A 23,596-nucleotide genomic window follows, 5' to 3' on the forward strand; every position below is an offset into this window, starting at 1 on the left:
CGTCTATACCCGGCGCTTTTCCCCAAGCTCACTCCTGACAACGCCTGCCAAATCTCACACTCCGTAATCGGCCCACCTAATGTCACCCAATCTTGACCAAGCTCACACTGCACATACTCTCCCATTTCCCTCAATGGCACCTCACGGAAGCCCACGCTTTGCGTATATGACTTAAACCAAGCGTCTACATATCCACTCATACCCTCTGTCGTTACCAATGCTTGACCCGCTCTATACCCTTCCATCCCTACATGTACGTTTAACCCCATCATCTCCATCGTCACTCTCCTCTTTCTCTGGCCTCTTAACACGCAAGCCGACGGCCGGTCACCCCATAGCACTTCTTCCAATCCTCCCATAATTCGCACACCATCAAAACGCTCGTTTTGCAATACCCTAATACTCTCCTTTAAACCCTCAACGTCCTGCACTGGATAGCTTGCTCCTCCTCTTGCATAACAGTCACGCAGCTGCCCTTCAAGATATCTTTGAAACCTATACTTTAACCGATTATCTTCCCTCCCACGACAAATATAATATTCTCCGATACGATTTTTAGCCACCGAATCCCACCAATTTACCAGTTCATCATCCCCCGGCGCCTCATCCACCAACCGTTCCCACAATTGCGCAAAAGACTGACGACATTCCTCACCCTGCAAAAGCTTCACATTTAACTTCCAATAACCTTGACCCCTTCTAGGCAATCCCTCCCATTCTAGGTCCACCATTACTCCTCTATGATCCGAAAAAACCGCGTCCACCACACGCACTCTGCTCACTATTACTGTTCGGGGCACATACAATCGATCCAGTCTTGCCGCATATCCACGTCTAACAAAAGTATGTTCTACAACCCCACCCCCTCCAACGTCCATTAACCCCACTCCATTTAATAATTCCCCCAAAATCCCCAAACAATACCCTGCCCCTCTAGGTTCCACATCCTTACGCCTTATCACACAATTCCAATCGCCACCAATTACAGCTACACCCGGCAAAGCACGCAAATAATATACCAAGACATCCTTCACAAATTTATTCTTAATACGCACATCTCCCTCTGCTGGACCATACACACATACCAAACTCATCTGTACCCTACCCCACCACCCATCTACACGAATCACCCTCCCCTCCCCACCCTCACAATGCCTCACTACGAACGGGCTAGTTTCCCTTACCAGGATGGCAACTCCTCCTTTCAACCTTATCGCATGCTCCACATACACATTATACCCATTCACCTTCAACTCATAACCTGGTCTGTAGTTGTGTTCCTGCACGAACACCACGTCAACACTATTACGCACCAAATATTCACTAAACCATACACACTTTCTCTCTGATCTCAATCCATTAATGTTCAATGTCATGCACTTGAAGCTTACAGAGTGGTTTTCCTTCTTGACCCTGGTACTGTCTTGCCACCAGATCGTTTCGTGACACCTCGGTCCCTCCCCCCCTTTAGAAACGCTCTTAACCAACTCCTGCCCCTTAGGGGCCGCTGTGTCCTCTCTGCGTAACTTTCGCCCAGGACTTTTTGCCAGTGCGCTGAACAGGCGTGATCACGTCCTCTGAGTCAGATAGCGCAGCAGCGCGCTTCCGTGATGCTCCCTCTGCTTGCATCATGTCGTCTGATACATTGTCCCGGTGGACCTCCACCTCCACCAAAAAATTCTTATCACACTGCGCAGACCTCAGATCCTGTTCCACGCCCTGATCCACAACAGACCCAAGAACTAGATCTGGACTCCCAACCTTCCCAATACTCTTGTCAGCCAATAACACATTTAAAGCCACGGCTAACGAGTCTTCCACATCGCTAGCACTCGCAGTCGGGGTGTCCTCTTCCAACACCTGAGCTGCGTTCAATGAAGGGTGTCCTCCCCCTCGTCACACCTGCTGACTTTTCCTCCGCTCTCTCGACCTCCTCACTCCAGGACCCACCTTGTGTAGGCAGTCACACAAGGCAAATCCTCACTCTTCTCTATTGCTGTATGTCGTTGCCTTTGTTCCATGTTGCCACGCCTCCTTCCACACAGAGCCGCTAGGTGATCATATGACCCATATAACCGACAGGTCCGGCATTGCCCAGCGTATGTCACAAACACCTGGGTACGAAATTCTGGCAGCACTACGTACGACGGAATAGGGTAATGTAACGTCATCTTCACAGAATACGTTCCTTCGAGTTTCACTGCGTATGGCCCAGTGGCCCACTTCCCAACAGTGGCCATATGTACTGTACCATATTTGCCCATCGCAAGACGAATGTCAGAATCATCCGCCTCGAATGGCACATTTCTAATCTTAACCCATGTGTAATGGCGAGAAACGTCGTGAAGTCGCACAGTCACAGCGGAGTTAACTGTCAAAGTAACCTCCTGGTACTTGTCTACCACCACCTCATACACACTTGCCAAATTAAACTTGACAAAGATCCTAGTCGTGCCATTCAGCGCTACTCCATATATCTCCTCGTCAGCAATACCATATGTATCTCTTATGATTGCAGGTAGTATCAGGTCCATAGAAGTTCCTGTCACAGCCCCACGGATAAGCTCAACACAGACTGTTTATGCGTCTCCGGCTTGCCTGCGCCATGCTGTGAAAATATAACTGCCACTAATCAACGCCAGGGGCAGCAGCAGCGCACGTCCTCACTACTCTAAGGTTGAGTGACGAAACGAGGCAGCTCGCCTGAAAACAGCAGAGGGGTGCAGAGCACAACCGCACTCCACCATGGTCAGGCAGCGAGTGTACTTCTCCTGCATTATTCTTACCGAGACCTGGCTAAAACAGGACAATAGATATCTACCCACTACCAGGATACAGCAATCCACAACTGCAGACCATACCAAGTTGGGGGTGGTACTGCAATCTATTACTCTAACCAATTATCTTGTATCAGCACCAATTGCTTTAGTGATGAATATGGAGAATACATTTTTGCTAATTTTACTGTAAAAAACCTTAAGACGCCTATAACAATTGGTGCCATTTACCGGATACCCCACACTAATATCCCAAACTTCAGTGAGAAATTAAAGGCACTAATAACAGACAAATGAATAAGCACCACCTTCTCTTAGCTGGAGACTTCAACATCAACCTTGGCCTACTAGACGATCAGCCTGTAACTGATTTCATCAACAATATGAACAACACACTTCTCATACCAACAATAACTAAACCAACCAGGCTCACTGAAACAAGTGCAACCATAATAGACCACATATGGACCAATATACTAGCCCCCTTAAATCAGGGATAATCACAGATAGCACTACAGACCACTACCCTACCTTCCTCTTGACAAACATTAGTAAACCACCACTTGAATACAACAAAGTCTCATTTAGACTCCATGATGAGGCCTCAATAAGGAAGTTCACAGCTGACCTAGAGACTGTTGACTGGCCTACAGAATTCTCCAAGGCCAATGGTATTGACGACTGGACAGACATTTTTTTTAACAAACTACTTAGACTATACAACAAACATTGTCCTATAAAAACGAAACAGATCACAAACAGCTTGGTTGCCCATGGCTAACCAGCACCATTCTGAAAACCATTGATAAGAAACACCAATATGAAAAGCAATATAGACAGGGCTTAATACACAAAGATATTCTTAAACACTATTCATCAGTCCTCACCAAAGTAATAAAGAAAGCCAAACAACTATACTACTCCAGTAGATTCACTGACACAAGAGGAGACATAAAAAAGACCTGGAAAACACACTCTCAGATTCTAGGGACCCACAAACTGAAAAAAAACAAGAATATTATCCTAACTAAACCTAATGAAACACCACTGCAACCCACCGACACAGCTAACAAGATAAACGACTTCTTCTCAACCATAGGTTCTAATCTCGCCAATAAAATCCCACGTACCAATGCCCATGCCGGGGACTACCTAGATGGGAATTTCCCAAATTCCTTCTATCTTGCTCCAACTGAGCCCACGGAAGTCACCGAGATTATAAAGTCACTTAAAAATAACTCAGGGAATCTGCCTCATGTCCCACCATTATTGTACAAGAGAGTGGCCCATGTCCTCTCGCATACTATCTCATTGCTTTTTAACAAGTCACTAGAAGCTAGCACCTTCCCGAAACTACTCAAGACGGCAAGGGTTACACCAATACATAAAGGTGGTGACCCTACAGATTTAAACAACTATAGGCCAATATCAAACTTACCATTGCTATCCAAAATCTTTGAGAAACTCGTGCACAGGAGACTATATTCATTTATAACGTCACAAAACATACTCAACCCCTGCCAATTTGGATTCAGGAAAAATAAAAGCACTAACGATGCAATTATAAAAATGCTAGATCTGCTTTACACAGCATTGGAAAATAAGGAATATCCACTAGGAATTTTTATTGACCTAAGAAAAGCTTTTGACACAGTAGACCACGGCATCCTACTCCACAAACTTGACCATTATGGTATAAGAGGCCATGCGCTTGCATATTTCAAATCTTACCTTACTAATAGGTATCAGTATGTCACCATTAAAGACACAGCATCAACAACACAGCCACTTGATACTGGAGTTCCGCAGGGAAGTGTCCTTGGTCCCCTGCTCTTCCTCATATACATCAATGATCTTCCAAACGTATCTCGACACCTGAACCCCATTCTCTTTGCTGACGACACGACTTATGTCATCTCTCACCCTTATCTTGCAACCCTCAACACCATTGTTAACGAGGAGCTGATCAAAATATCGACTTGGATGACAGCCAATAAACTTACGCTTAACGTTGACAAAACCTACTACATTATGTTTGGTAGCAGAGCAGGAGATGCGCAAATTAACATTAAGATCGACAACACTCTAATTACCAGAGCATAATGAGGGCAAATTCCTAGGCCTATACCTCGACAACAACCTGAACTTCAGCACCCATATCCAACACATAACCAAAAAAGTATCCAAAACGGTTGGGATCCTCTCCAAGATACGATACTAAGTGCCGCAAACTGCCCTTCTCACACTATACCATTCACTTATATATCCATACCTCGCCTATGCTATCTGTGCTTGGGGTTCAACTGCAGCAACACACCTAAAGCCAATAATAACCCAACAAAAAGCCGCAGTAAGAATAATCACTAAATCCCATCCCTGGCAACACCCCCCCCCACTCTTCATAGATCTAAACTTACTCCCTGTTCAGTACATCCACACTTACTACTGTGCAATCTACATCTACAGGACCTTAAATTCCAATATTAACCTTGACCTAAAACGCTTTCTTGATAGTTGTGACAGAACCCACAGGCACAACACCAGACACAAACATCTCTATGACATTCCCAGTGTCCGACTAAACCTTTACAAAAATTCAATGCATGTCAAAGGCCCTAAAATCTGGAACACCCTACCTGAAAATTCCAAAACTGCAGACACATTCATCACCTTCAAAACTACCATCAGAAAACATCTTATCTCCCTGATACACCCTGTCAACTAATAATACGAATACCACCTGGTGGTTCACACTTACACTCACTCACCCATTTGACCATAAACAGAAATATCAATCGCAATCTCAAAATAATGAATCTTAGTCAAAAGTTGGCCTGTGATACTCCAATACTGAAACTATGTATAGAGCCAAAACAAAAGCATTCACATTGCTAAACTCACAACTAGTATTTAGTCACTTAGCCATAATACCAACTTATCTCATAATTCTGTAACATTTTAAACCTAAGATTTAATACAAGTCTGCCCGAAATGCCTAGCCATGCTTGGCGTTCTAGTGGTACACTCTGTAATTATTATTTTACTACATGTAAACCACACAATAACCAAATTCTGTAAACTCAGCATTGTAATACTTAGAGAATAAAGTTTGAAATGGTGGCTAACGCTCTCGCTTCACACGGCGAGGGTCTAGGTTCGATTCCCAGCCAGGGTAGAAACATTGGGCGTGTTTCTTTCCACCTGCTGTCTATGCTCCCCATCAGTAAAATGGGTACCTGGGTGTTAGTCAACTGGTGTGGGTCGCATCCTGGGACACGAACCTAATTTGCCCGACATGCGGAGCATAACAAGGGGCTTTCTACATAGTAGTATGTCATTGATGTCAGGAAGGCCTGTATACCTTGTATATGTACTTGCAGTAAATAGATATTATTATTATTATTATTATTATAAATACGACAACAGCATCCATTATATTTACGAGAAAAAAGCGCTAAATCCGTAGCTAAACAATGACTGGCGAGTGAGACAATTCATGTGTGATCTAAGGGAAGGTTAGTTCGTTCCTCATCAACAGCAGCTCACCAGCATAAAGAGACACAGGTACTTAGAAAACGCAGCTAGCAACTGTTTGCCACACCCTTGTGGTGCTGGTGTTGATACGTCAGAACTCCGCCAGTGTACACGCTAGTTGGTGGAGACTGTGGGTGTGTCGACCAGGCCTCCCAAGGTCACCCACGTCCCAGGGTTGTCTGATCCCGCTACCCAACATTGAACATTCAAACATTTCTTTATGAGGGAACATTTCTGTACATAATTTCGATAGCTGTACAAATAAGACATATTGGTGCTACCTAAGATTATCCCAAGAAAAAAATTAAGGTCAAGCATACGTTTGATTTGCTAATTTTTTATTTACCTAAACTAAGAATTTGTATTACTGTAGACAACTTTTGAGGAAGAGTCCAATCATCAGATGACCATTATTTTAATAACCGTGTTCCAATTCGTGCTTTTCCTATTGTATTTTCTTTACCGTTTCTGAATTGAACAAATGACTAGTGTTTAATAATAGAATACTAGTGGCAGTGGCACTACAAAGGAGGAAGAGCTACTGCGTGCAGTATGTGGCTGGCAGCCAGCCTGTTGCTATGGCAACCACACGCTGACTTATGTAACACCTAGAAACACGTACATCTTATAATTAGATGCCCCCGAAGGGGTACCTTTAAGTATTTAAATATGCACACATACATACACGCATGAATCCATATGTACACTTATAAATGTACACAAATATATATACACGCATACATACGCAAATGTACATACATGTGTATACACATGCGCACACGCATACTTTTTTTTTTATATTTTGATGCTTTAGAATTTTAAGACTATCTTACACTAATCCTTTTGCATGCACTGAGAGAGGAGGCTAGGCCTGATATACGGGAATCCCTTTTTCGACAGACAGTTGCACAGTTCAGGACACGGCTTGAACTGTACACGTATCTATATACGCTATCGATATCACAAATAACAAAAAAAGGCACAATACCGTGACTGGAACGATACACAAATAACCCGCACATAAAAGAGAGAAGCTTACAAAGTCAGTGTGACTTTGTAAATGGTCAAGTCGGACCGAAACGTCGTCGTAAGCTTCTCTTATGTGCGGGTTATTTGTGTATCGATATCACTATACCTGTTCTCCAGTCCTATCTTTCTCGGAGCTCAAAGAAACTGAGACACCTAGTTTATAGCAATTTATAAGATATACTATTTATATTTGAATAGTTATAATAAATATTAAATAATATTACATTTTTTTTTCATCTTTTCCATGTTTAAGCCTGAGCTTAAATTAATTAATATTATATAATTTGTTAGCGAGAAACCACCAGACGCGGTTCTTACATAATGCCCCCCCCCCACCACCCCAGTGACTCGTTAAGAATAGCTTAAAAGTTTTCGCATCTTGTATAAATGTCTGATTCAAGTGTGGAAAATTAAATTTACCTGGATGTAACTCATAAGGTACATACCAGTAAATGGTAACAAAGATAATTATTCTTTATCAAGGTTACAGAGACAAGTAGGAATTTTAGGACACCTAGGTCGCAAAAAATGTCCTCCTTCGATACCTACCATAATCTCTCTCTCCACAAGTCACTCTGGACCTATATTAATTTCAAATGAAATATACATCACCAGGAATTCTGGTAAAAACATTAATATAAGTATGTGGACTGTATATTAAATTTAAAATGTGAATACATATACATTGAAGGATAATTTATAATAAGACTCACCAATTAGTCTGGAGATTAAGGCGTGTCATACCCCCCTGCCTAAATATGAAAATACTGGCCAGAATCTCAACATAAATAGACAACGACTTAGCTGGGGTTCCTGGAGCTGTCCTGTCCATCTGCTTAATGCTCACGTTATGCAGGACTGCAAATCCAACAATTTTGGCTCCTATTTGGGAAGTTTCAAACACAATTTAACTTCCAGAGCGACGAAATTTATGCACATTTCATTAGCGTGCCGGTACCACATTCAAAACAATGGCATCTCTGCCCCAGCGACGCTCACCCATCGCTGGCTCTTTATTTACAAATTAATTTTTATTTCCTACAATATAGGCCATCAATTTACATATAAAATCCTGTATTTCCGGAAAATATATACAATATTTTCCACATCAAGTTCACAAATTGTGCACTTGGCTCTTCAGCTCTAGCATGTGTAAGAGATTATTGAGGGGTGGGTACGGTGTTAGGCATCAATGTTTTAGACCATTTACTGCTAGGAATACAAGACAGGCAGCAGTTCTGGCAGGTTCTTGGCGCAATAATGATGACCTGGTACGAACTATAACAGTATCAAAGACAGTTAATTCAGATCACAACGTAATAAAAGTCCAGATTTGTATGCACGGGGTCCTGACCAGCTAGATGCATATAATTAAGAGGATGCCTACAAATTCAACAAGAACATCAACTGGAATTAAATAAATCATGTCCTTAATAAATCATGCTGGAAAGATATCTTAAATAACATGGATCTGAACTAGTGTCTTTGGCAGCTGAAGTATGTTCAAGGCATATTCCCTAAGAAAAAACATGAAGAGATGTAAACTGGAAAGAGAGAGGCTCCCTCTACAGGCGAAGACAGTCACTGAGCGTCTCAAGGGGTCTTAATTATCCGAAATGCCGAAGGAAGCACTGACTAGGGAAGTAGAACATATTGGACATATGTTAAACGATTCATACAGGATCCAGGAGAGAGAAGAGCTAAAAGCAATTAATGAAGTCTAAAGATATCCAAAATATTTCTTTTCACATATCAAAAATAAAGCAAAAATCACATCCAGTATCGGGCCCTTGCTCAAACAAGATGGAACTTGCACAGACAACAGCAAAGAAACGAGCGAGATACTCAAGTCTCAGTATGACTGTTTAGTGATAGACAATCAGAATGAATTGTTCATGAATAAGCCTCAAAGCACTGTCAATACATGCCAAATTTCTGACAACCCTAACTCGACTAGATTCTGAAAAAGTCAGACTATGTTCATGCACTCTGACGCAGACCAAGACTCGTGGAACTCCAGGTTCAAGAACTGCGAGAAACCCCTACCGCATGCCTTATGTATACTATGGGAAGGAAGCCTTGAAACAGAGGCCATCTCAGTCGCTAAAAAAAAAAAAATCGATATTGCCCTACATCACATAAGTGGTAGAAAAGCAATATCAAATGATTATAGATGGTTATCTCCGATGTCCTACATCATAAAAATCTTTGAAAGGGTACTAAAAAAAAAATAGCCAACTGCCTGAATTTTCAACAATTACACAACCCAGGGCAGCATGGGTTCAGAGCAGGTCGTCCATGCCTCTCACAACTACTGGATCATTATGACAGTCTTGGATGCACTGGAGGACAAACCGAATTCACGTTATTTACATCTTTGATTATTTCTATTTTCCATTTATACACCTCAATCACATCCCCCTAATTCTACGCTTGTGCAGAGCGTAGATTCAGTGACCTCAGTCTATCCCAGTAGGAAAGATTTCTGAACATGGATCAACTCTGTCAGTACCGGAAAATATTTCAGTATGAAAAGGACATCTTGTTGGAGATTGCCTTTATTTATGGTCATTAAAAGTAATTATAATGGATAAGAGTACAATCTTAGGGAAGTCCCTGATTCTTATCTTGGGACAGCTTCTTAGGCTACTATTATCAAGTTCGCTGTTAAGTTGTCCGGACACGTCTTATTTACTGCGACTGTTTAGACAGTAAACAAAAATATCTATGTAGGTTCACAACGAATATAACTTGAAAATATTTTACTACAACTTTGTAGTACCCACAGTCAGTGGGTAGAGAACCTAGGATAACCCAAAAAAGTCAGACAGTGACTTATTTCCATTGGTAAAAGGACCCCAATGGAAATAAGTCACTGTCTGACTTTTTTGGGTTATCCTAGGTTCTCTACACATGCTGCTATGTATGATAATTCTACGTAACTGTATTTGTGTATACCTGAATAAACTTACTTACTAGTGGCCAGACTTCAAACACCTTTTATTGTACAGCAATAAAGGAATGGAACAGACTGCCCGCACATGTCAAAGCCAGTCATAGCATGAACCAGTTCAAGAAGAGTGCCAAAAGGTGTCTGATGAATGTAGCTACAGAAAGGGAGGGGAATGATTTTCTATTTTTTAGCTAACATACGTGAAAATTTTACCTTATTCCTAGTAATGACCCTCGTATTGTAGATAGTGTTAATGACCCTCGTGTAGTAGATAGTCTTTTTAGTATGATAATAAGATGTCATCTTCATTACAGAATAATAAGAAAATATTATAACTTTTATATTATAATAATAAGGTAAAAGAACCCCAATGGAAATAAGTCACTGACTTTTTTGGGTTATCCTAGGTTCTCTACACATATGCTATGTATGATAATTCTCTGTAACTGTATTTGTGTATACCTGAATAAACTTACAGTATTTGTAATAATCCGTTACAAGAAAAAAAATATTTAAAGTTAACTGGCTGTCCTTTGAAGATGAAACAAGTTGGACGTGGCAGCTGTACCACACCTGTTGGTAATGTCTCCATACCTACACTAGCGGGTCGTTGAGGACATGTTAACTAATCGGTAAATGGTTAACGGTTTTCATACTAAATTTATTTCTTTATACTTACAGTTGAGCGATACCCGCTTTCCTCACAGCAGAAGATATGGCCTTGACAGCAGTCTGGATACTAACAAGCAGTTGAGTAAGATCGCCCGTCGCATGTGGAGCTTTCTTCTGCTCAGCTAATGTGAATCGTGTCAGCGTCATAGCATTGGTGTCGAGTACATTATTTGAGGACGCCATCTTGGAAAATAGGAATTAAAAGAACTTTTCAACGGAAAGCTGCAGGGATCTACTACTCCTTCCTACCCTCAGTTGTACTTAAGGTGGAGTGCTGGGGCTGCCGCTGCTAGTGCTTATACACCAGTGTTTGCTTCAGTGTGGCTGCCGACACGCCACAAACTATCGTACCGTACTATGACCTTCAGATTATTGGGTTTAGTGTTTAAAAAAATACTAGACAATTATAAATATATTGGAAAGCATCCTTGTAAATCCCATGTTACACGTAATATTTCCCATTTGTAAATCCCACGTTACAACCAAATTTTTGTAAACTCAGCATTGTAATCCTTATAGAGAATAAACTTTGAATTGAAGTATGTTTCCCACAATAGGTATAAGTTAAACTGAATTCTTATTATGTACGCCTATCACGTACATAATAACGCATATAACCATTACAGTGTCTACTATATATCACCACTTTGTCTACTACGTACTGCCACAATGTCATCTGAGTATCATGTTTACCACGTACGATGACATCGTCAACGTATCACTACTGTGTCTGTACCACTACTGAATAATAAATTTGTCTGTCACCACTAATACCGTTCCGGATGGGTTGAAGGAGGCCGGAGTTACTACTATCTTCAAGAAAAACAGTATGTTTGACGTTAGCAACTATAGGCTTGTTAGTATACTCATTGTGATGTCCAAAATTCTAGAGAAAGCGGTGTACTGTCAAGTAGTTCAGTATCTTAATGACAAAAACATTCTCCATGATTACCAATCAGGTTTCAGATCTTACCCGACCGACACCTCCCTAATTAATGATGGACTACCCGAAAATTCAAATGTTGTTAGGTAATTTCATACGTATGGTGGCCTTAGACTTGCAAAAAGCCTTCGATACGGTCAATCATAATATGTAAGAAACTACAAGCTATCAGCATAGGTTCTGTTACTGGTTTAAGTCCTACCAGAGCAACAGGAAACAATTTGTCAAGATCAACAACACAGAATCAGAACCCCTGCCGATGGTATGTGGGGTTCCCCAAGGTATTATTCTGGCTCCTTTACTGTTTCTTTGTTATGTAAATGACATGTCCACCAGTGTCAATTGTACTGTCACTAAAACTAGAGTCCTGCAGCAAATGGTTTGCAGACAACAAACTATCACTACACCTCGGGAAAATGCAAGCCATACTATTTGGCATGAAAAGTAAACTGAAAAAGATAAATATTTTTAATGTCCAGTGTAATGGGGAACCCATCACTTCAGTATCTTCAGTGAAATATTTGAGAACACTATTGTTGATAGGCGCTGTATAGCCCTTGTGGCTTAGCGCTTCTTTTTTATTATAATAATAATAATAATGTTGTTGATAGGGAATAATGTAAAGGAAGTGAGTGCCAGGCTAAAGTACCTCTATAGACAGGCACGGTGTCTACCTATTGAGGTGTTTACCTATTGCTCTTCATAGTACTCTGTCTTAACAAAAGAAAATGAAAGATAGACTACAAATGACCCAGAACAAAATGGTGAGATCAAACAAGACATTCACACGTTATCGTTTATAAACCAATATCTTAATTTCTTCAATGAAATTGACACCTAACAGCCGAAAACCAATCTGAACCTTTCTCTTAGTAATATACACCAAGTTTAAAGGTATGAAGCCCCTAACAAAAAAAAAACAATGTCTCCATTTATTTAATAAAATTAACAGATTGAGACTTACATAGCTCAATGACAATGAATATTCCAATGAACAAAATGTACCAGTGCTAAAACCTGGAATCAGATCACCAGCTAGAGTTCGTCACGGCCACGTTAGCTGGAGATTCGTCTGTAAAAACTTGCATTTGTGGTCACAGTGGTGCCTATGCTAACCTTTCTATGGTGTAGAAATATACCTAGTTGGACGAATATTATTGTAGCTAGCTGGTCCATTGGCTAACGCGACGGTCTGGAGTTTTGAGACTCTCTGATGGCGGGTTCTATCCCCGCCCGTGGTATGGTTTGTTTGCAATCGTGTCATTACGATTTCGTGAGACAAGCAGTTTTCTCCGATTGTTTCAAAGAAACCATTCAACCCAGTCTTTTAACTATGCAAAAAAGAAAAAGTCAGGTTTGCACCTATACAGTTTAAAACTATAATGGAGCCTTTTTTTTTTAATGTTAGTTACATCAACCTTTATAGCCTAAAACTGTTCAGAAGAGGCATTTCAATTTAAGCACTGAAAAATATACCTCACAATTTTCTTTACATAAAATTGGAAAAGTAACACCTACATACTAGTGCTAATCAGAGCCTTTTTCTAACTAGTATACAACAAGCATACACTAGTGTTAAAAGTTTGAAGCCGACCAAAACAGCGTTCATAAGTTATCGCACAGAACCCACTGCACAGTGTATGTATGAAGCATGTAGACTGGCTTCCACACGGCCCAGTAACAACTTGGATTTGACCAAGTATCTGTCCTAATTAGTGATACCTGGAGTTTACCTGGAGAGAGTTTCGGGGGTCAACGCCCCCGCGGCCCGGTGACCAGGCCTCCTGGTGGATCAGCGCCTGATCAACCAGGCTGTTGCTGCTGGCTGCACGCAAACCAACGTACGAGCCACAGCCCGGCTGATCAGGAACTGACTTTAGGTGCTTGTCCAGTGCCAGCTTGAAGACTGCCAGGGGTCTGTTGGTAATCCCCCTTATGTGTGCTGGGAGGCAGTTGAACAGTCTCGGGCCCCTGACACTTATTGTATGGTCTCTTAACGTGCTAGTGACACCCCTGCTTTTCATTGGGGGGATGGTGCATCGTCTGCCAAGTCTTTTGCTTTCGTAGTGAGTGATTTTCGTGTGCAAGTTCGGTACTAGTCCCTCTAGGATTTTCCAGGTGTATATAATCATGTATCTCTCCCTCCTGCGTTCCAGGGAATACAGGTTTAGAAACCTCAAGCGCTCCCAGTAATTGAGGTGTTTTATCTCCGTTATGCGCGCCGTGAAAGTTCTCTGTACATTTTCTAGGTCGGCAATTTCACCTGCCTTGAAAGGTGCTGTTAGAGTGCAGCAATATTCCAGCCTAGATAGAACAAGTGACCTGAAGAGTGTCATCATGGGCTTGGCCTCCCTAGTTTTGAAGGTTCTCATTATCCATCCTGTCATTTTTCTAGCAGATGCGATTGATACAATGTTATGGTCCTTGAAGGTGAGACCTTCCGACATAATCACTCCCAGGTCTTTGACGTTGGTGTTTCGCTCTATTTTGTGGCCAGAATTTGTTTTGTACTCTGATGAAGATTTAATTTCCTCATGTTTACCATATCTGAGTAATTGAAATTTCTCATCGTTGAACTTCATATTGTTTTCTGCAGCCCACTGAAAGATTTGGTTGATGTCCGCCTGGAGCCTTGCAGTGTCTGCAATGGAAGACACTGTCATGCAGATTCGGGTGTCATCTGCAAAGGAAGACACGGTGCTGTGGCTGACATCCTTGTCTATGTCGGATATGAGGATGAGGAACAAGATGGGAGCTAGTACTGTGCCTTGTGGAACAGAGCTTTTCACCGTAGCTGCCTCGGACTTTACTCTGTTGACGACTACTCTCTGTGTTCTGTTAGTGAGGAAATTATAGATCCATCGACCGACTTTTCCTGTTATTCCTTTAGCGCGCATTTTGTGCGCTATTACGCCATGGTCACACTTGTCGAAGGGTTTTGCAAAGTCTGTATATATTACATCTGCATTCTTTTTGTCTTCTAGTGCATTTAGGACCTTGTCGTAGTGATCCAGTAGTTGAGACAGACAGGAGCGACCTGTTCTAAACCCATGTTGCCCTGGGTTGTGTAACTGATGGGTTTCTAGATGGGTGGTGATCTTGCTTCTTAGGACCCTTTCAAAGATTTTTATGATATGGGATGTTAGTGCTATTGGTCTGTAGTTCTTTGCTGTTGCTTTACTGCCCCCTTTGTGGAGTGGGGCTATGTCTGTTGTTTTTAGTAACTGAGGGACGACCCCCGTGTCCATGCTCCCTCTCCATAGGATGGAAAAGGCTCGTGATAGGGGCTTCTTGCAGTTCTTGATGAACACAGAGTTCCATGAGTCTGGCCCTGGGGCAGAGTGCATGGGCATGTCATTTATCGCCTGTTCGAAGTCATTTGGCGTCAGGATAACATCGGATAGGCTTGTGTTAATCAAATTTTGTGGCTCTCTCATAAAAAATTCATTTTGATCTTCGACTCTCAGTCTGGTTAGCGGCTTGCTAAAAACTGAGTCATACTGGGACTTGAGTAGCTCACTCATTTCCTTGCTGTCATCTGTGTAGGACCCATCTTGTTTAAATAGGGGCCCAATACTGGGCGTTGTTCTCGATTTTGATTTGGCATAGGAGAAGAAATACTTTGGGTTTCTTTCGATTTCATTTATAGCTTTTAGTTCTTCCCGCGATTCCTGACTCCTAAAGGATTCTTTTAGCTTAAGTTCGATGCTTGCTATTTCTCTGACCAGTGTCTCCCTGCGCATTTCAGATATATTGACCTCTTTTAGCCGCTCTGTTATTCTTTTCCGTCGCCTGTAAAGGGAGCGCCTGTCTCTTTCTATTTTACATCTACTCCTCCTTTTTCTTAGAGGAATAAGCCTTGTGCATACATCGAGTGCCACCGAGTTAATCTGTTCTAGGCATAAGTTTGGGTCTGTGTTGCTTAGTATATCTTCCCAGCTTATATCGGTTAGGACTTGGTTTACTTGGTCCCACTTTATGTTTTTGTTATTGAAGTTGAATTTGGTGAATGCTCCCTCGTGACTAGTCTCATTTTGTCGGTCTGGGGCTCCACGCATACATGTCTGAACCTCAATTATGTTGTGATCTGAGTATATTGTTTTTGATATGGTGACATTTCTTATCAGATCATCATTGTTAGTGAATATGAGGTCTAGTGTATTCTCCAGTCTAGTAGGCTCTGTTATTTGCTGGTTTAAATTGAATTTTGTGCAGAGATTTAAAAGCTCGTGTGAGTGTGAGTTTTCATCAGAGCTGCCTCCTGGTGTTATTACTGCAACAATATTATTTGCTATATTCCTCCATTTTAGGTGCCTTAAGTTGAAATCCCCCAGGAGCAAGATGTTGGGTGCAGGAGCTGGAAGATTTTCCAGACAGTGGTCAATTTTTAACAGCTGTTCCTGGAATTGCTGGGATGTTGCATCCGGAGGCTTGTAGACTACCACAATGACTAGGTTTTGGTTCTCGACCTTTACTGCTAAAACTTCCACTACGTCATTTGAGGCATTAAGCAGTTCTGTGCAAACAAGTGACTCTGCAATGTACAGGCCAACCCCCCCCCCCCTTTTTGCCTGTTCACTCTGTCACATCTGTATAGGTTGTAACCTGGGATCCATATTTCGTTGTCCAAGTGATCCTTTATGTGGGTCTCAGTGAAAGCCGCGAACATTGCCTTTGCCTCTGCAAGCAGTCCACGGATGAAAGGTATTTTGTTGTTTGTTGCTGGCTTTAGACCCTGTATATTTGCAAAGAAGAATGTTATCGGACTGGTGGTATTGTTGGTACTGGGGGGGGGATTTTTTTCCGGCATTAGTATCTGTATCTGTTGGTTTGGAGTGGAGGCCATCGACTGTGGTTCCACTCCAGGAATGACTGGATTTGGTGTACGATTTCTGCCATTTCCTGCCAGTTTTTTTTCCTTCCTGGCACTAAAAAACCTCTCCCTCTTGAGTGGCTGTGGCTACCCAGGTTTTCCCATGGCCTGGATGTTTTGTATCTTTTTGTCCCCTTTAGATGGTATGCCTGGCAATTTAAGTTATAGCACAGTCTTTCCTGTACTGAAGAGGTACACATTTCAGGGTGAAAAAGCTTACAGGAAGGGAGTTTGCATTTTCCTGTTGTCATATGGGCATGGCATTTTCTAGGGTGGTCATAGTTGCACGTCCCATCTGTTTTTCCAGATTTCCCATGCCAGCAGATACCAAGTGCATAGTATGTGCACAGGCTTGGTTTCCGCTTGCCTTGGGTTTCTGTGACTGTATTCCCTGTTGGTGCATGTTTCCCTGTCTTACTTCTATCCTCCCTAGCACCAACAATGGAGCTCCCACCAGTTGTTTTTGGTAATTTATCCTCACTATTGCTATTGGAGTCCTCTTGTTTGCTATTTCCTGCGGTATTTCTAGTTTGCAATATTGGTTTTATCTTATCTTTGACTACACTTGTTTCCCTACTATGGCTCCTGTCCCCTATGAGGTCATTTATATGTATTCCTTCCTGTGTATAATTCCCGACTACCTGGACAAAATCTCCAGCTTCACCATTACTGTCTCCCAGGACAGTATCTCCAGCTTCACCATTTCTGTCTCCCAGGACAGCACCTCCAGCTTCACCATTACTGTCTCCCAGGACAGCACCTCCAGCTTTACTATTACTGTCTCCCAGGACAGCACCTCCAGCTTTACTATTACTGTCTCCCAGGACATCACCTCCAGCCTTACAGTTTGTGACTACATGGCCAGTATCAAGGGCAGTACCATTCAGCCCAGACTTTTTATGTTCCCATCTGTTGTAGAAAGCTTCCAGGTTTTCTATGAAAGCAGCTTTGATGTTGTCCTCTTTTAATACCCTTGTGATTTTAGTCCACAGATTTTCCTCATTTGGGCATACCCAGAAACACTTCTCTGTTTTAATACTGCTTGTAGCTAGTTCTGGGATATCTGCACAAGGGGCGTGACACCAATTTCCACAAAAATGACAATTTATCCATGTGGAAGCCCGTTTGTTTGACTGACCACAGACTACACACAGCTTCATAATGATTTGAATGGTTGATTTACTGCAATTCTACTAGCAACCTCTTGAATATTATATTAATAACCTTAAATGAAGCTCTAGCTATTTGTATTTCTGTTTCTAACTCTTTTTGTATATTGGACAGCTTACCGTCACGTTCCTGATTTTTAATGTTTGTGTTTATAAGGGCGCCTACAACCCCATCCGTTTACAGTCTGCTTTATTGTCCAACGAAACTGTTTGAAACCAGTCCCGGGTTCGGACCAGTCAAGGGTTCGGACCAGTCAAGGGTCCGGACCAGTCGATCTGCTCTGATCAGTGGGTCACTTATTTAAAACATACTGGTCGGTGATTTGAGCTAACACATGAAGGATCTACTGGAAATTATCTACCCGAGTAATATGTGATTTGACTGATACAAAAGTATAACTTGCGTGTTGAAGAGCCGGTGATATCTGGCAGCTCCTACAATGACGAACGGTCACCTCCTTGTTTATCAATCGCTTTATCTGGCTTTTCTATTTTTTTTTTCCGTCTCCACCACAATAAATGCTATATTATCACTATAGTTGACTGGTGCAATTTTGGAGGAAGGACGCTTTTTCTGTAGTAATAATTGCTTCTCGTTGTGTATATTGCGACCGCTGGTAACTACAGGTTATATGAAATTCACAGTAACGTCTCGTATTTCAAGAAAAAGAAACTAATGAAAGTCACTCCACTCCACTAAGTACCATTATAATACTGGTTAGTTGCTACTACAACACTGTATTCTGCTATTCACTGGTATCACTAGATTATATGCGAGTACACTAGCAGGCCAGTAAGATTATTAAAAACAGCTGACCTGTGGTAAGTTTCTGGCGACTTCTGGCACCTTCCTCTATAGGCTTATCACTTCATTTACAAATTCACCTGTTTTCAAATGACACTTTAGCCTTTATCATCAATATACTAGGGAGCCACTGTAGTATACACTATACACTATGTATACTCAATGTTATCAGGGGGACTTTCTTTCCTCTGACATGAAAAGTTCAATTATTATTTTTTTTTTCCACACGGGACACAGGCCTATGATTCCCCTCTGGCAGTAAACTCTGCTACGTAGTGCACACTAAATTTTAAAGCCAAACTCAGGTGTTCTGTGGATTATATATTATGATGATTGCTTGATAAGTTAATCACATTTGATAAGTTCGATAAGCTGATCGTAAAGGTACAATTGTCATAACGAACAGAAGGATGAGGACGAGGGATGAGGAATGATGAGGTGAAGATAGTGGAAAAATAAACACAAATGCTATATACTGTGATCGTTTATTGACAACGTTTCACCCACACAGTGGGCTTTATCAAGTCACAAACAGATGTACCTGGGTGAATAGTACACGAGTATTTATAGAGTGGAGAGTCAGGTGGAGAATGCTGGGTAGGTTGAATCTGAGACGGACCGGTAAGGGACGGGTGGGTGTGCATGTAGTTATGCAGGAGAACGATGAAGCAGTTTCTTGGTAAGGGGTCAGCTATGCTATATAGAAGCCGTTGTTCTGGTTGAAACTGTTAGATATAGTGTAAGTGATTCAACCTACCCAGCATTATCCACCTGACTCTCCACTCTATAAATACTCGTGTACTATTCACCCAGGTACATCTGTTTGTGACTTGATAAAGCCCACTGTGTGGGCGAAACGTTGTCAATAAACGTACATATTATACTGCATTTGTGTTTATTTTTCCATCGTGTCGGTATTGTATACCATTTATCTCCAAAGTGAAGATAGTGTTGAAGGAGAAACGATTGCCGTGTAACATATTCTGTATATATATATATATATATATATATATATATATATATATATATATATATATATATATATATATATATATATATATATATATATATATATATGTATATATATATATATATATATATATATATATATATATATATATATATATATATATATATATATATATATATATATATATATATATATATATATATATATATGTAGTGCCGAATATGTAAAACTGGTCAATTAGCAAGAACTCATTTAAAATTAAGTCCTTTCTAAAAAAATTTCTTATACGTTTAAAGATATATTTTTTTCATTAATGTTAATGTAAAAATTTTTAATTTTGCACCAAAAGAATCTTGAAAACTTACCTAACCTTGTTATAACAAGAGTAATTTATTTTAGCCTAACCCAACTAAATATATTTTAGATTTGTTTACAATAATTTAATACTAAACAAACACAGTGAAATATATTTTTTTCGTTAGGTTCAGAATGATTTTGGCGAAATTATTGCATACACAAATTTTCACTTGTCTTATATGGCAAGATGAGCGTTGCTATTTACGCCAAGATCGCAAGTTCTGCCTATTCGGCACGACATATATATATATATATATATATATATATATATATATATATGTATGTATATATATATATATATATATATATATATACAGAGAAAGATCGCAGTCAGCAGGACTCGATACTGCTTCTGAGACGGTCAAGATTCGCAGGTAGCGCTCTTATCCACTCAGCGACATAAGCTGGGCAGCCTGGTACACAAACCATGTTTCTTTCCCAGCCCGGGCTCGTCAGAGCAAGGCTGAAGTTAAATTGTGTATGAATTGTTAAGGAAATTTTCGAGTAAAGGTGGGCCTTAGACAAGGATGTTTGGTGTGTGTTTTTCTAAGTGAATGTTCGTGTTAGGAAGACTGGTGTGATATAAAGTGCGGCTTCTCACAATTGCTGTTTGCAGGCAATAATTCTATTGGACGATTCAGAAAAAGGTTCACAGTATATGTCAGGTCTATCATGAAGTATGCAGCACCAAAATGAAGGAGCCCCTCTTGGTCAAGCATTTATGAAAAACTCGAAAAGGTCCAGAGGTTTACTTCAATAGTAGCCCGGGAGCTGAAGGGTTTGAGTCAAAAGGAGAGACTAAAGAAATGAAATATGGTGATTTGTGAAGAGAGATGGACTTGGGGAGACATGATTACAATATACAAGATACGCAAAGAATCTGACACAACAGATAGGGATACTTGTTGAAATGCGAGACAGAGGCACAAGGGATCATAAATGTACGCTAAAAACACAGGTAAGTCACAAGGATGCTAGGAAATACTGTTTCAGTTGTAGGGTAGTAAGTGAAATTAGCTGGATGAGGAAGTGGTAGAGGTAAAACCAATACCGTTTCAAGAGTAGGTATGATAGAGTCCATGAGTCCAAGAACCAACTAGACGTACCGAGTATTTTGGTCGCTGTGTGATCCGAGAAACGTATCCCCATATTCAATAACCCTAGCTCAATGTGCCTCAATACATGCGACTGAAATAGCACCAAGCTAATAATTAACTGCTTCATCAACATAAATTGAAAAAACAGTTAAATATTAGCGGTGATGCTTTAATGGAAGAGGCATTCACAAGTCATAAAATGGAAACTAATATCCAAATTTCAATGTTTCCACTCTTTCAGAAAAAAACATTGGGACCTACACAGGCTAAAATCAATCAAAACTGACCAGCTTTTGAGAAAGTAGGTACAGCAAATTATTAGTAAGTTGTATGTAAACTTAATGCCCACAGTTACTAAAAACAACAGACATAGCCCCACTCCACATAGGTGGCAGTAAAGCAATAGCAAAGAACTACAGACCGATAGCACTAACATCCCATATCATAAAAATCTTTGAAAGGGTTCTAAGAAGCAAGATCACCACCCATCTAGATACCCATCAATTACACAACCCAGGGCAACATGGGTTTAAAGCAAGTCGCTCCTGTCTGTCCCAACTACTGGATCACTACGACAAGGTCCTAGATGCACTAGAAGACAAAAAGAATGCAGACGTAATATATACAGACTTTGCAAAAGCCTTCGACAAGTGTGACCATGGCGTAATAGCGCACAAAATGCGTGCTAAAGGAATAACAAGAAAAGTTGGTAGAAGGATCTATAATTTCCTCACAAACAGAATACAAAGAGTAGTAGTAAACAGAGTAAGTCTGAGGCGGCTACAGTGAAAAGCTCTGTTCCACAAGGCACAGTACTCGCTCCCATCTTGTTTCCCATCCTCATATCTGACATAGACAAGGATGTAATCCACAGCACCGTGTCTTCCTTTGCAGATGACACCCGAATGTGCAAGACAGTGTCTTCCATTGCAGACACTGCAAGGCTCCAGGCGGACATCAACCAAATCTTTCAATGGGCGGGCTGCAAAAAACAATATGAAGTTCAACGATGAGAAATTTCAATTACTCCGATATGGTAAACATGAGGAAATTAAAATTTCATCAGAGTATAAAACAAATTCCAGACACAAAATAGAGCGAAAAACCAACGTCAAAGACCTGGGAGTGATCATGTCGGAGGATCTCACCTTCAAGGACCATAACATTGTATCAATCGCATCTGCTAGAAAAATAACAGGATGGATAATGAGAATCTTCAAAACTAGGGATATCAAGCCCATGATGACACTCTTCAGGTCGCTTGTTCTATCTAGGCTGGAATATTGCTGCACACTAACAGCACCTTTCAAGGCAGGTGAAATTGCTGACCTAGAAAATGTACAGAGAACCTTCACGGCGCGCATAACGGAGATAAAACACCTCAATTACTGGGAGCCCTTGAAGTTCCTGAACCTGTACTCCCTAGAATGCAGGCGGGAGAGATACATGATTATATACACCTGGAAAATCCTAGAGGGACTAGTACCAAACTTGCACACGAAAATCACTCTCTCCGAAAGCAAAAGACTCGGCAGACGATGCAACATCCCCCCAATGAAAAGCAGGGGTGTCACTAGCACGCTAAGAGACAACACAATAAGTGTCAAGGGCCCGAGACTGTTCAACTGCCTCCCAGCGTACATAAGGGGGATTACCAATAGACCCCTGGCTGTCTTCAAGCTGGCACTGGACAAGCACCTAAAGTTGGTACCTGACCAGCTGGGCTGTGGCTCGTACGTTGGATTGCGTGCAGCCAGCAGTAACAGCCTGAAGAATTGAGACACTTATGCAACACATGGGAACCTTTACTGAAGAAACGTTTCGCCACACAGTGGCTTCATCAGTCCAATACAAAGTCGAAATGGGTAAGGAGAGTAGAAGTTTGAGGTAATCAGTCCCTCAGCCTGGAATCGATGTGTTCAGTCCATCGCTCTTCCTACAAGAGTGATGGACTGAACGCATCGATTCCAGGTTGAGGGACTGATTACCTCAAACTTCTACTCTCCTTACCCATTTCTACTTTGTATTGGACTGATGAAGCCACTGTGTGGCGAAACGTTTCTTCAATAAAGATTCCTATGTGTTGCATAAGTGTCTCAATTCTTCAACTTGTCGGTTTTCAAAACCATTCATCACAGTAACAGCCTGGTTGATCAGGCGCTGTTCCACCATGAGGCCTGGTCACAGACCGGGCCGCGGGGGCGTTGACCCCCGGAACTTTCTCCAGGTAAACTCCAGGTAAACATACCATATTAATTTTTTAGAATTGTCCTGAGGTTAATTAGTTTAATATGTTTATTATGCACACCATACCCATCGTGTGGGCGGTAGTCAAAAAATTACAGAGGTATACAATGGGTCCAGGGACTCTACCCCAAAGTTTTGATACCTGAACTAGTTACAAAGGTAATGAATCT

The 23,596-nt window shown here is 41.2% G+C and overlaps 1 protein-coding gene across 5 annotated transcripts in view; it reads right to left on the reverse strand.

The window, feature by feature from the left end:
- fbp (fructose-1,6-bisphosphatase) overlaps nucleotides 1–23,596 on the reverse strand; it is a 167,757-nt gene that overhangs the window by 128,421 nt on the left and 15,740 nt on the right. The window contains exon 1 of one of the 5 annotated variants that reach the window (XM_070097338.1): nucleotides 11,628–11,656. The exons of 2 other annotated variants lie outside the window; for them this stretch is intronic. In XM_070097338.1, coding sequence (XP_069953439.1) covers nucleotides 11,628–11,641 — 14 coding nt within the window. In that variant the 5' untranslated portion in view covers nucleotides 11,642–11,656. Of the gene's footprint in view, nucleotides 1–10,769; nucleotides 10,901–10,972; nucleotides 11,536–11,627; nucleotides 11,657–23,596 lie in introns of those variants that run through there. 2 more of the 5 variants (XM_070097333.1, XM_070097335.1) reach the window with 2 other exon arrangements.

Source organism: Cherax quadricarinatus, chromosome 57, assembly GCF_038502225.1.
Source record: "Cherax quadricarinatus isolate ZL_2023a chromosome 57, ASM3850222v1, whole genome shotgun sequence".
Classification (NCBI taxonomy): Eukaryota; Metazoa; Arthropoda; class Malacostraca; order Decapoda; family Parastacidae; genus Cherax; species Cherax quadricarinatus.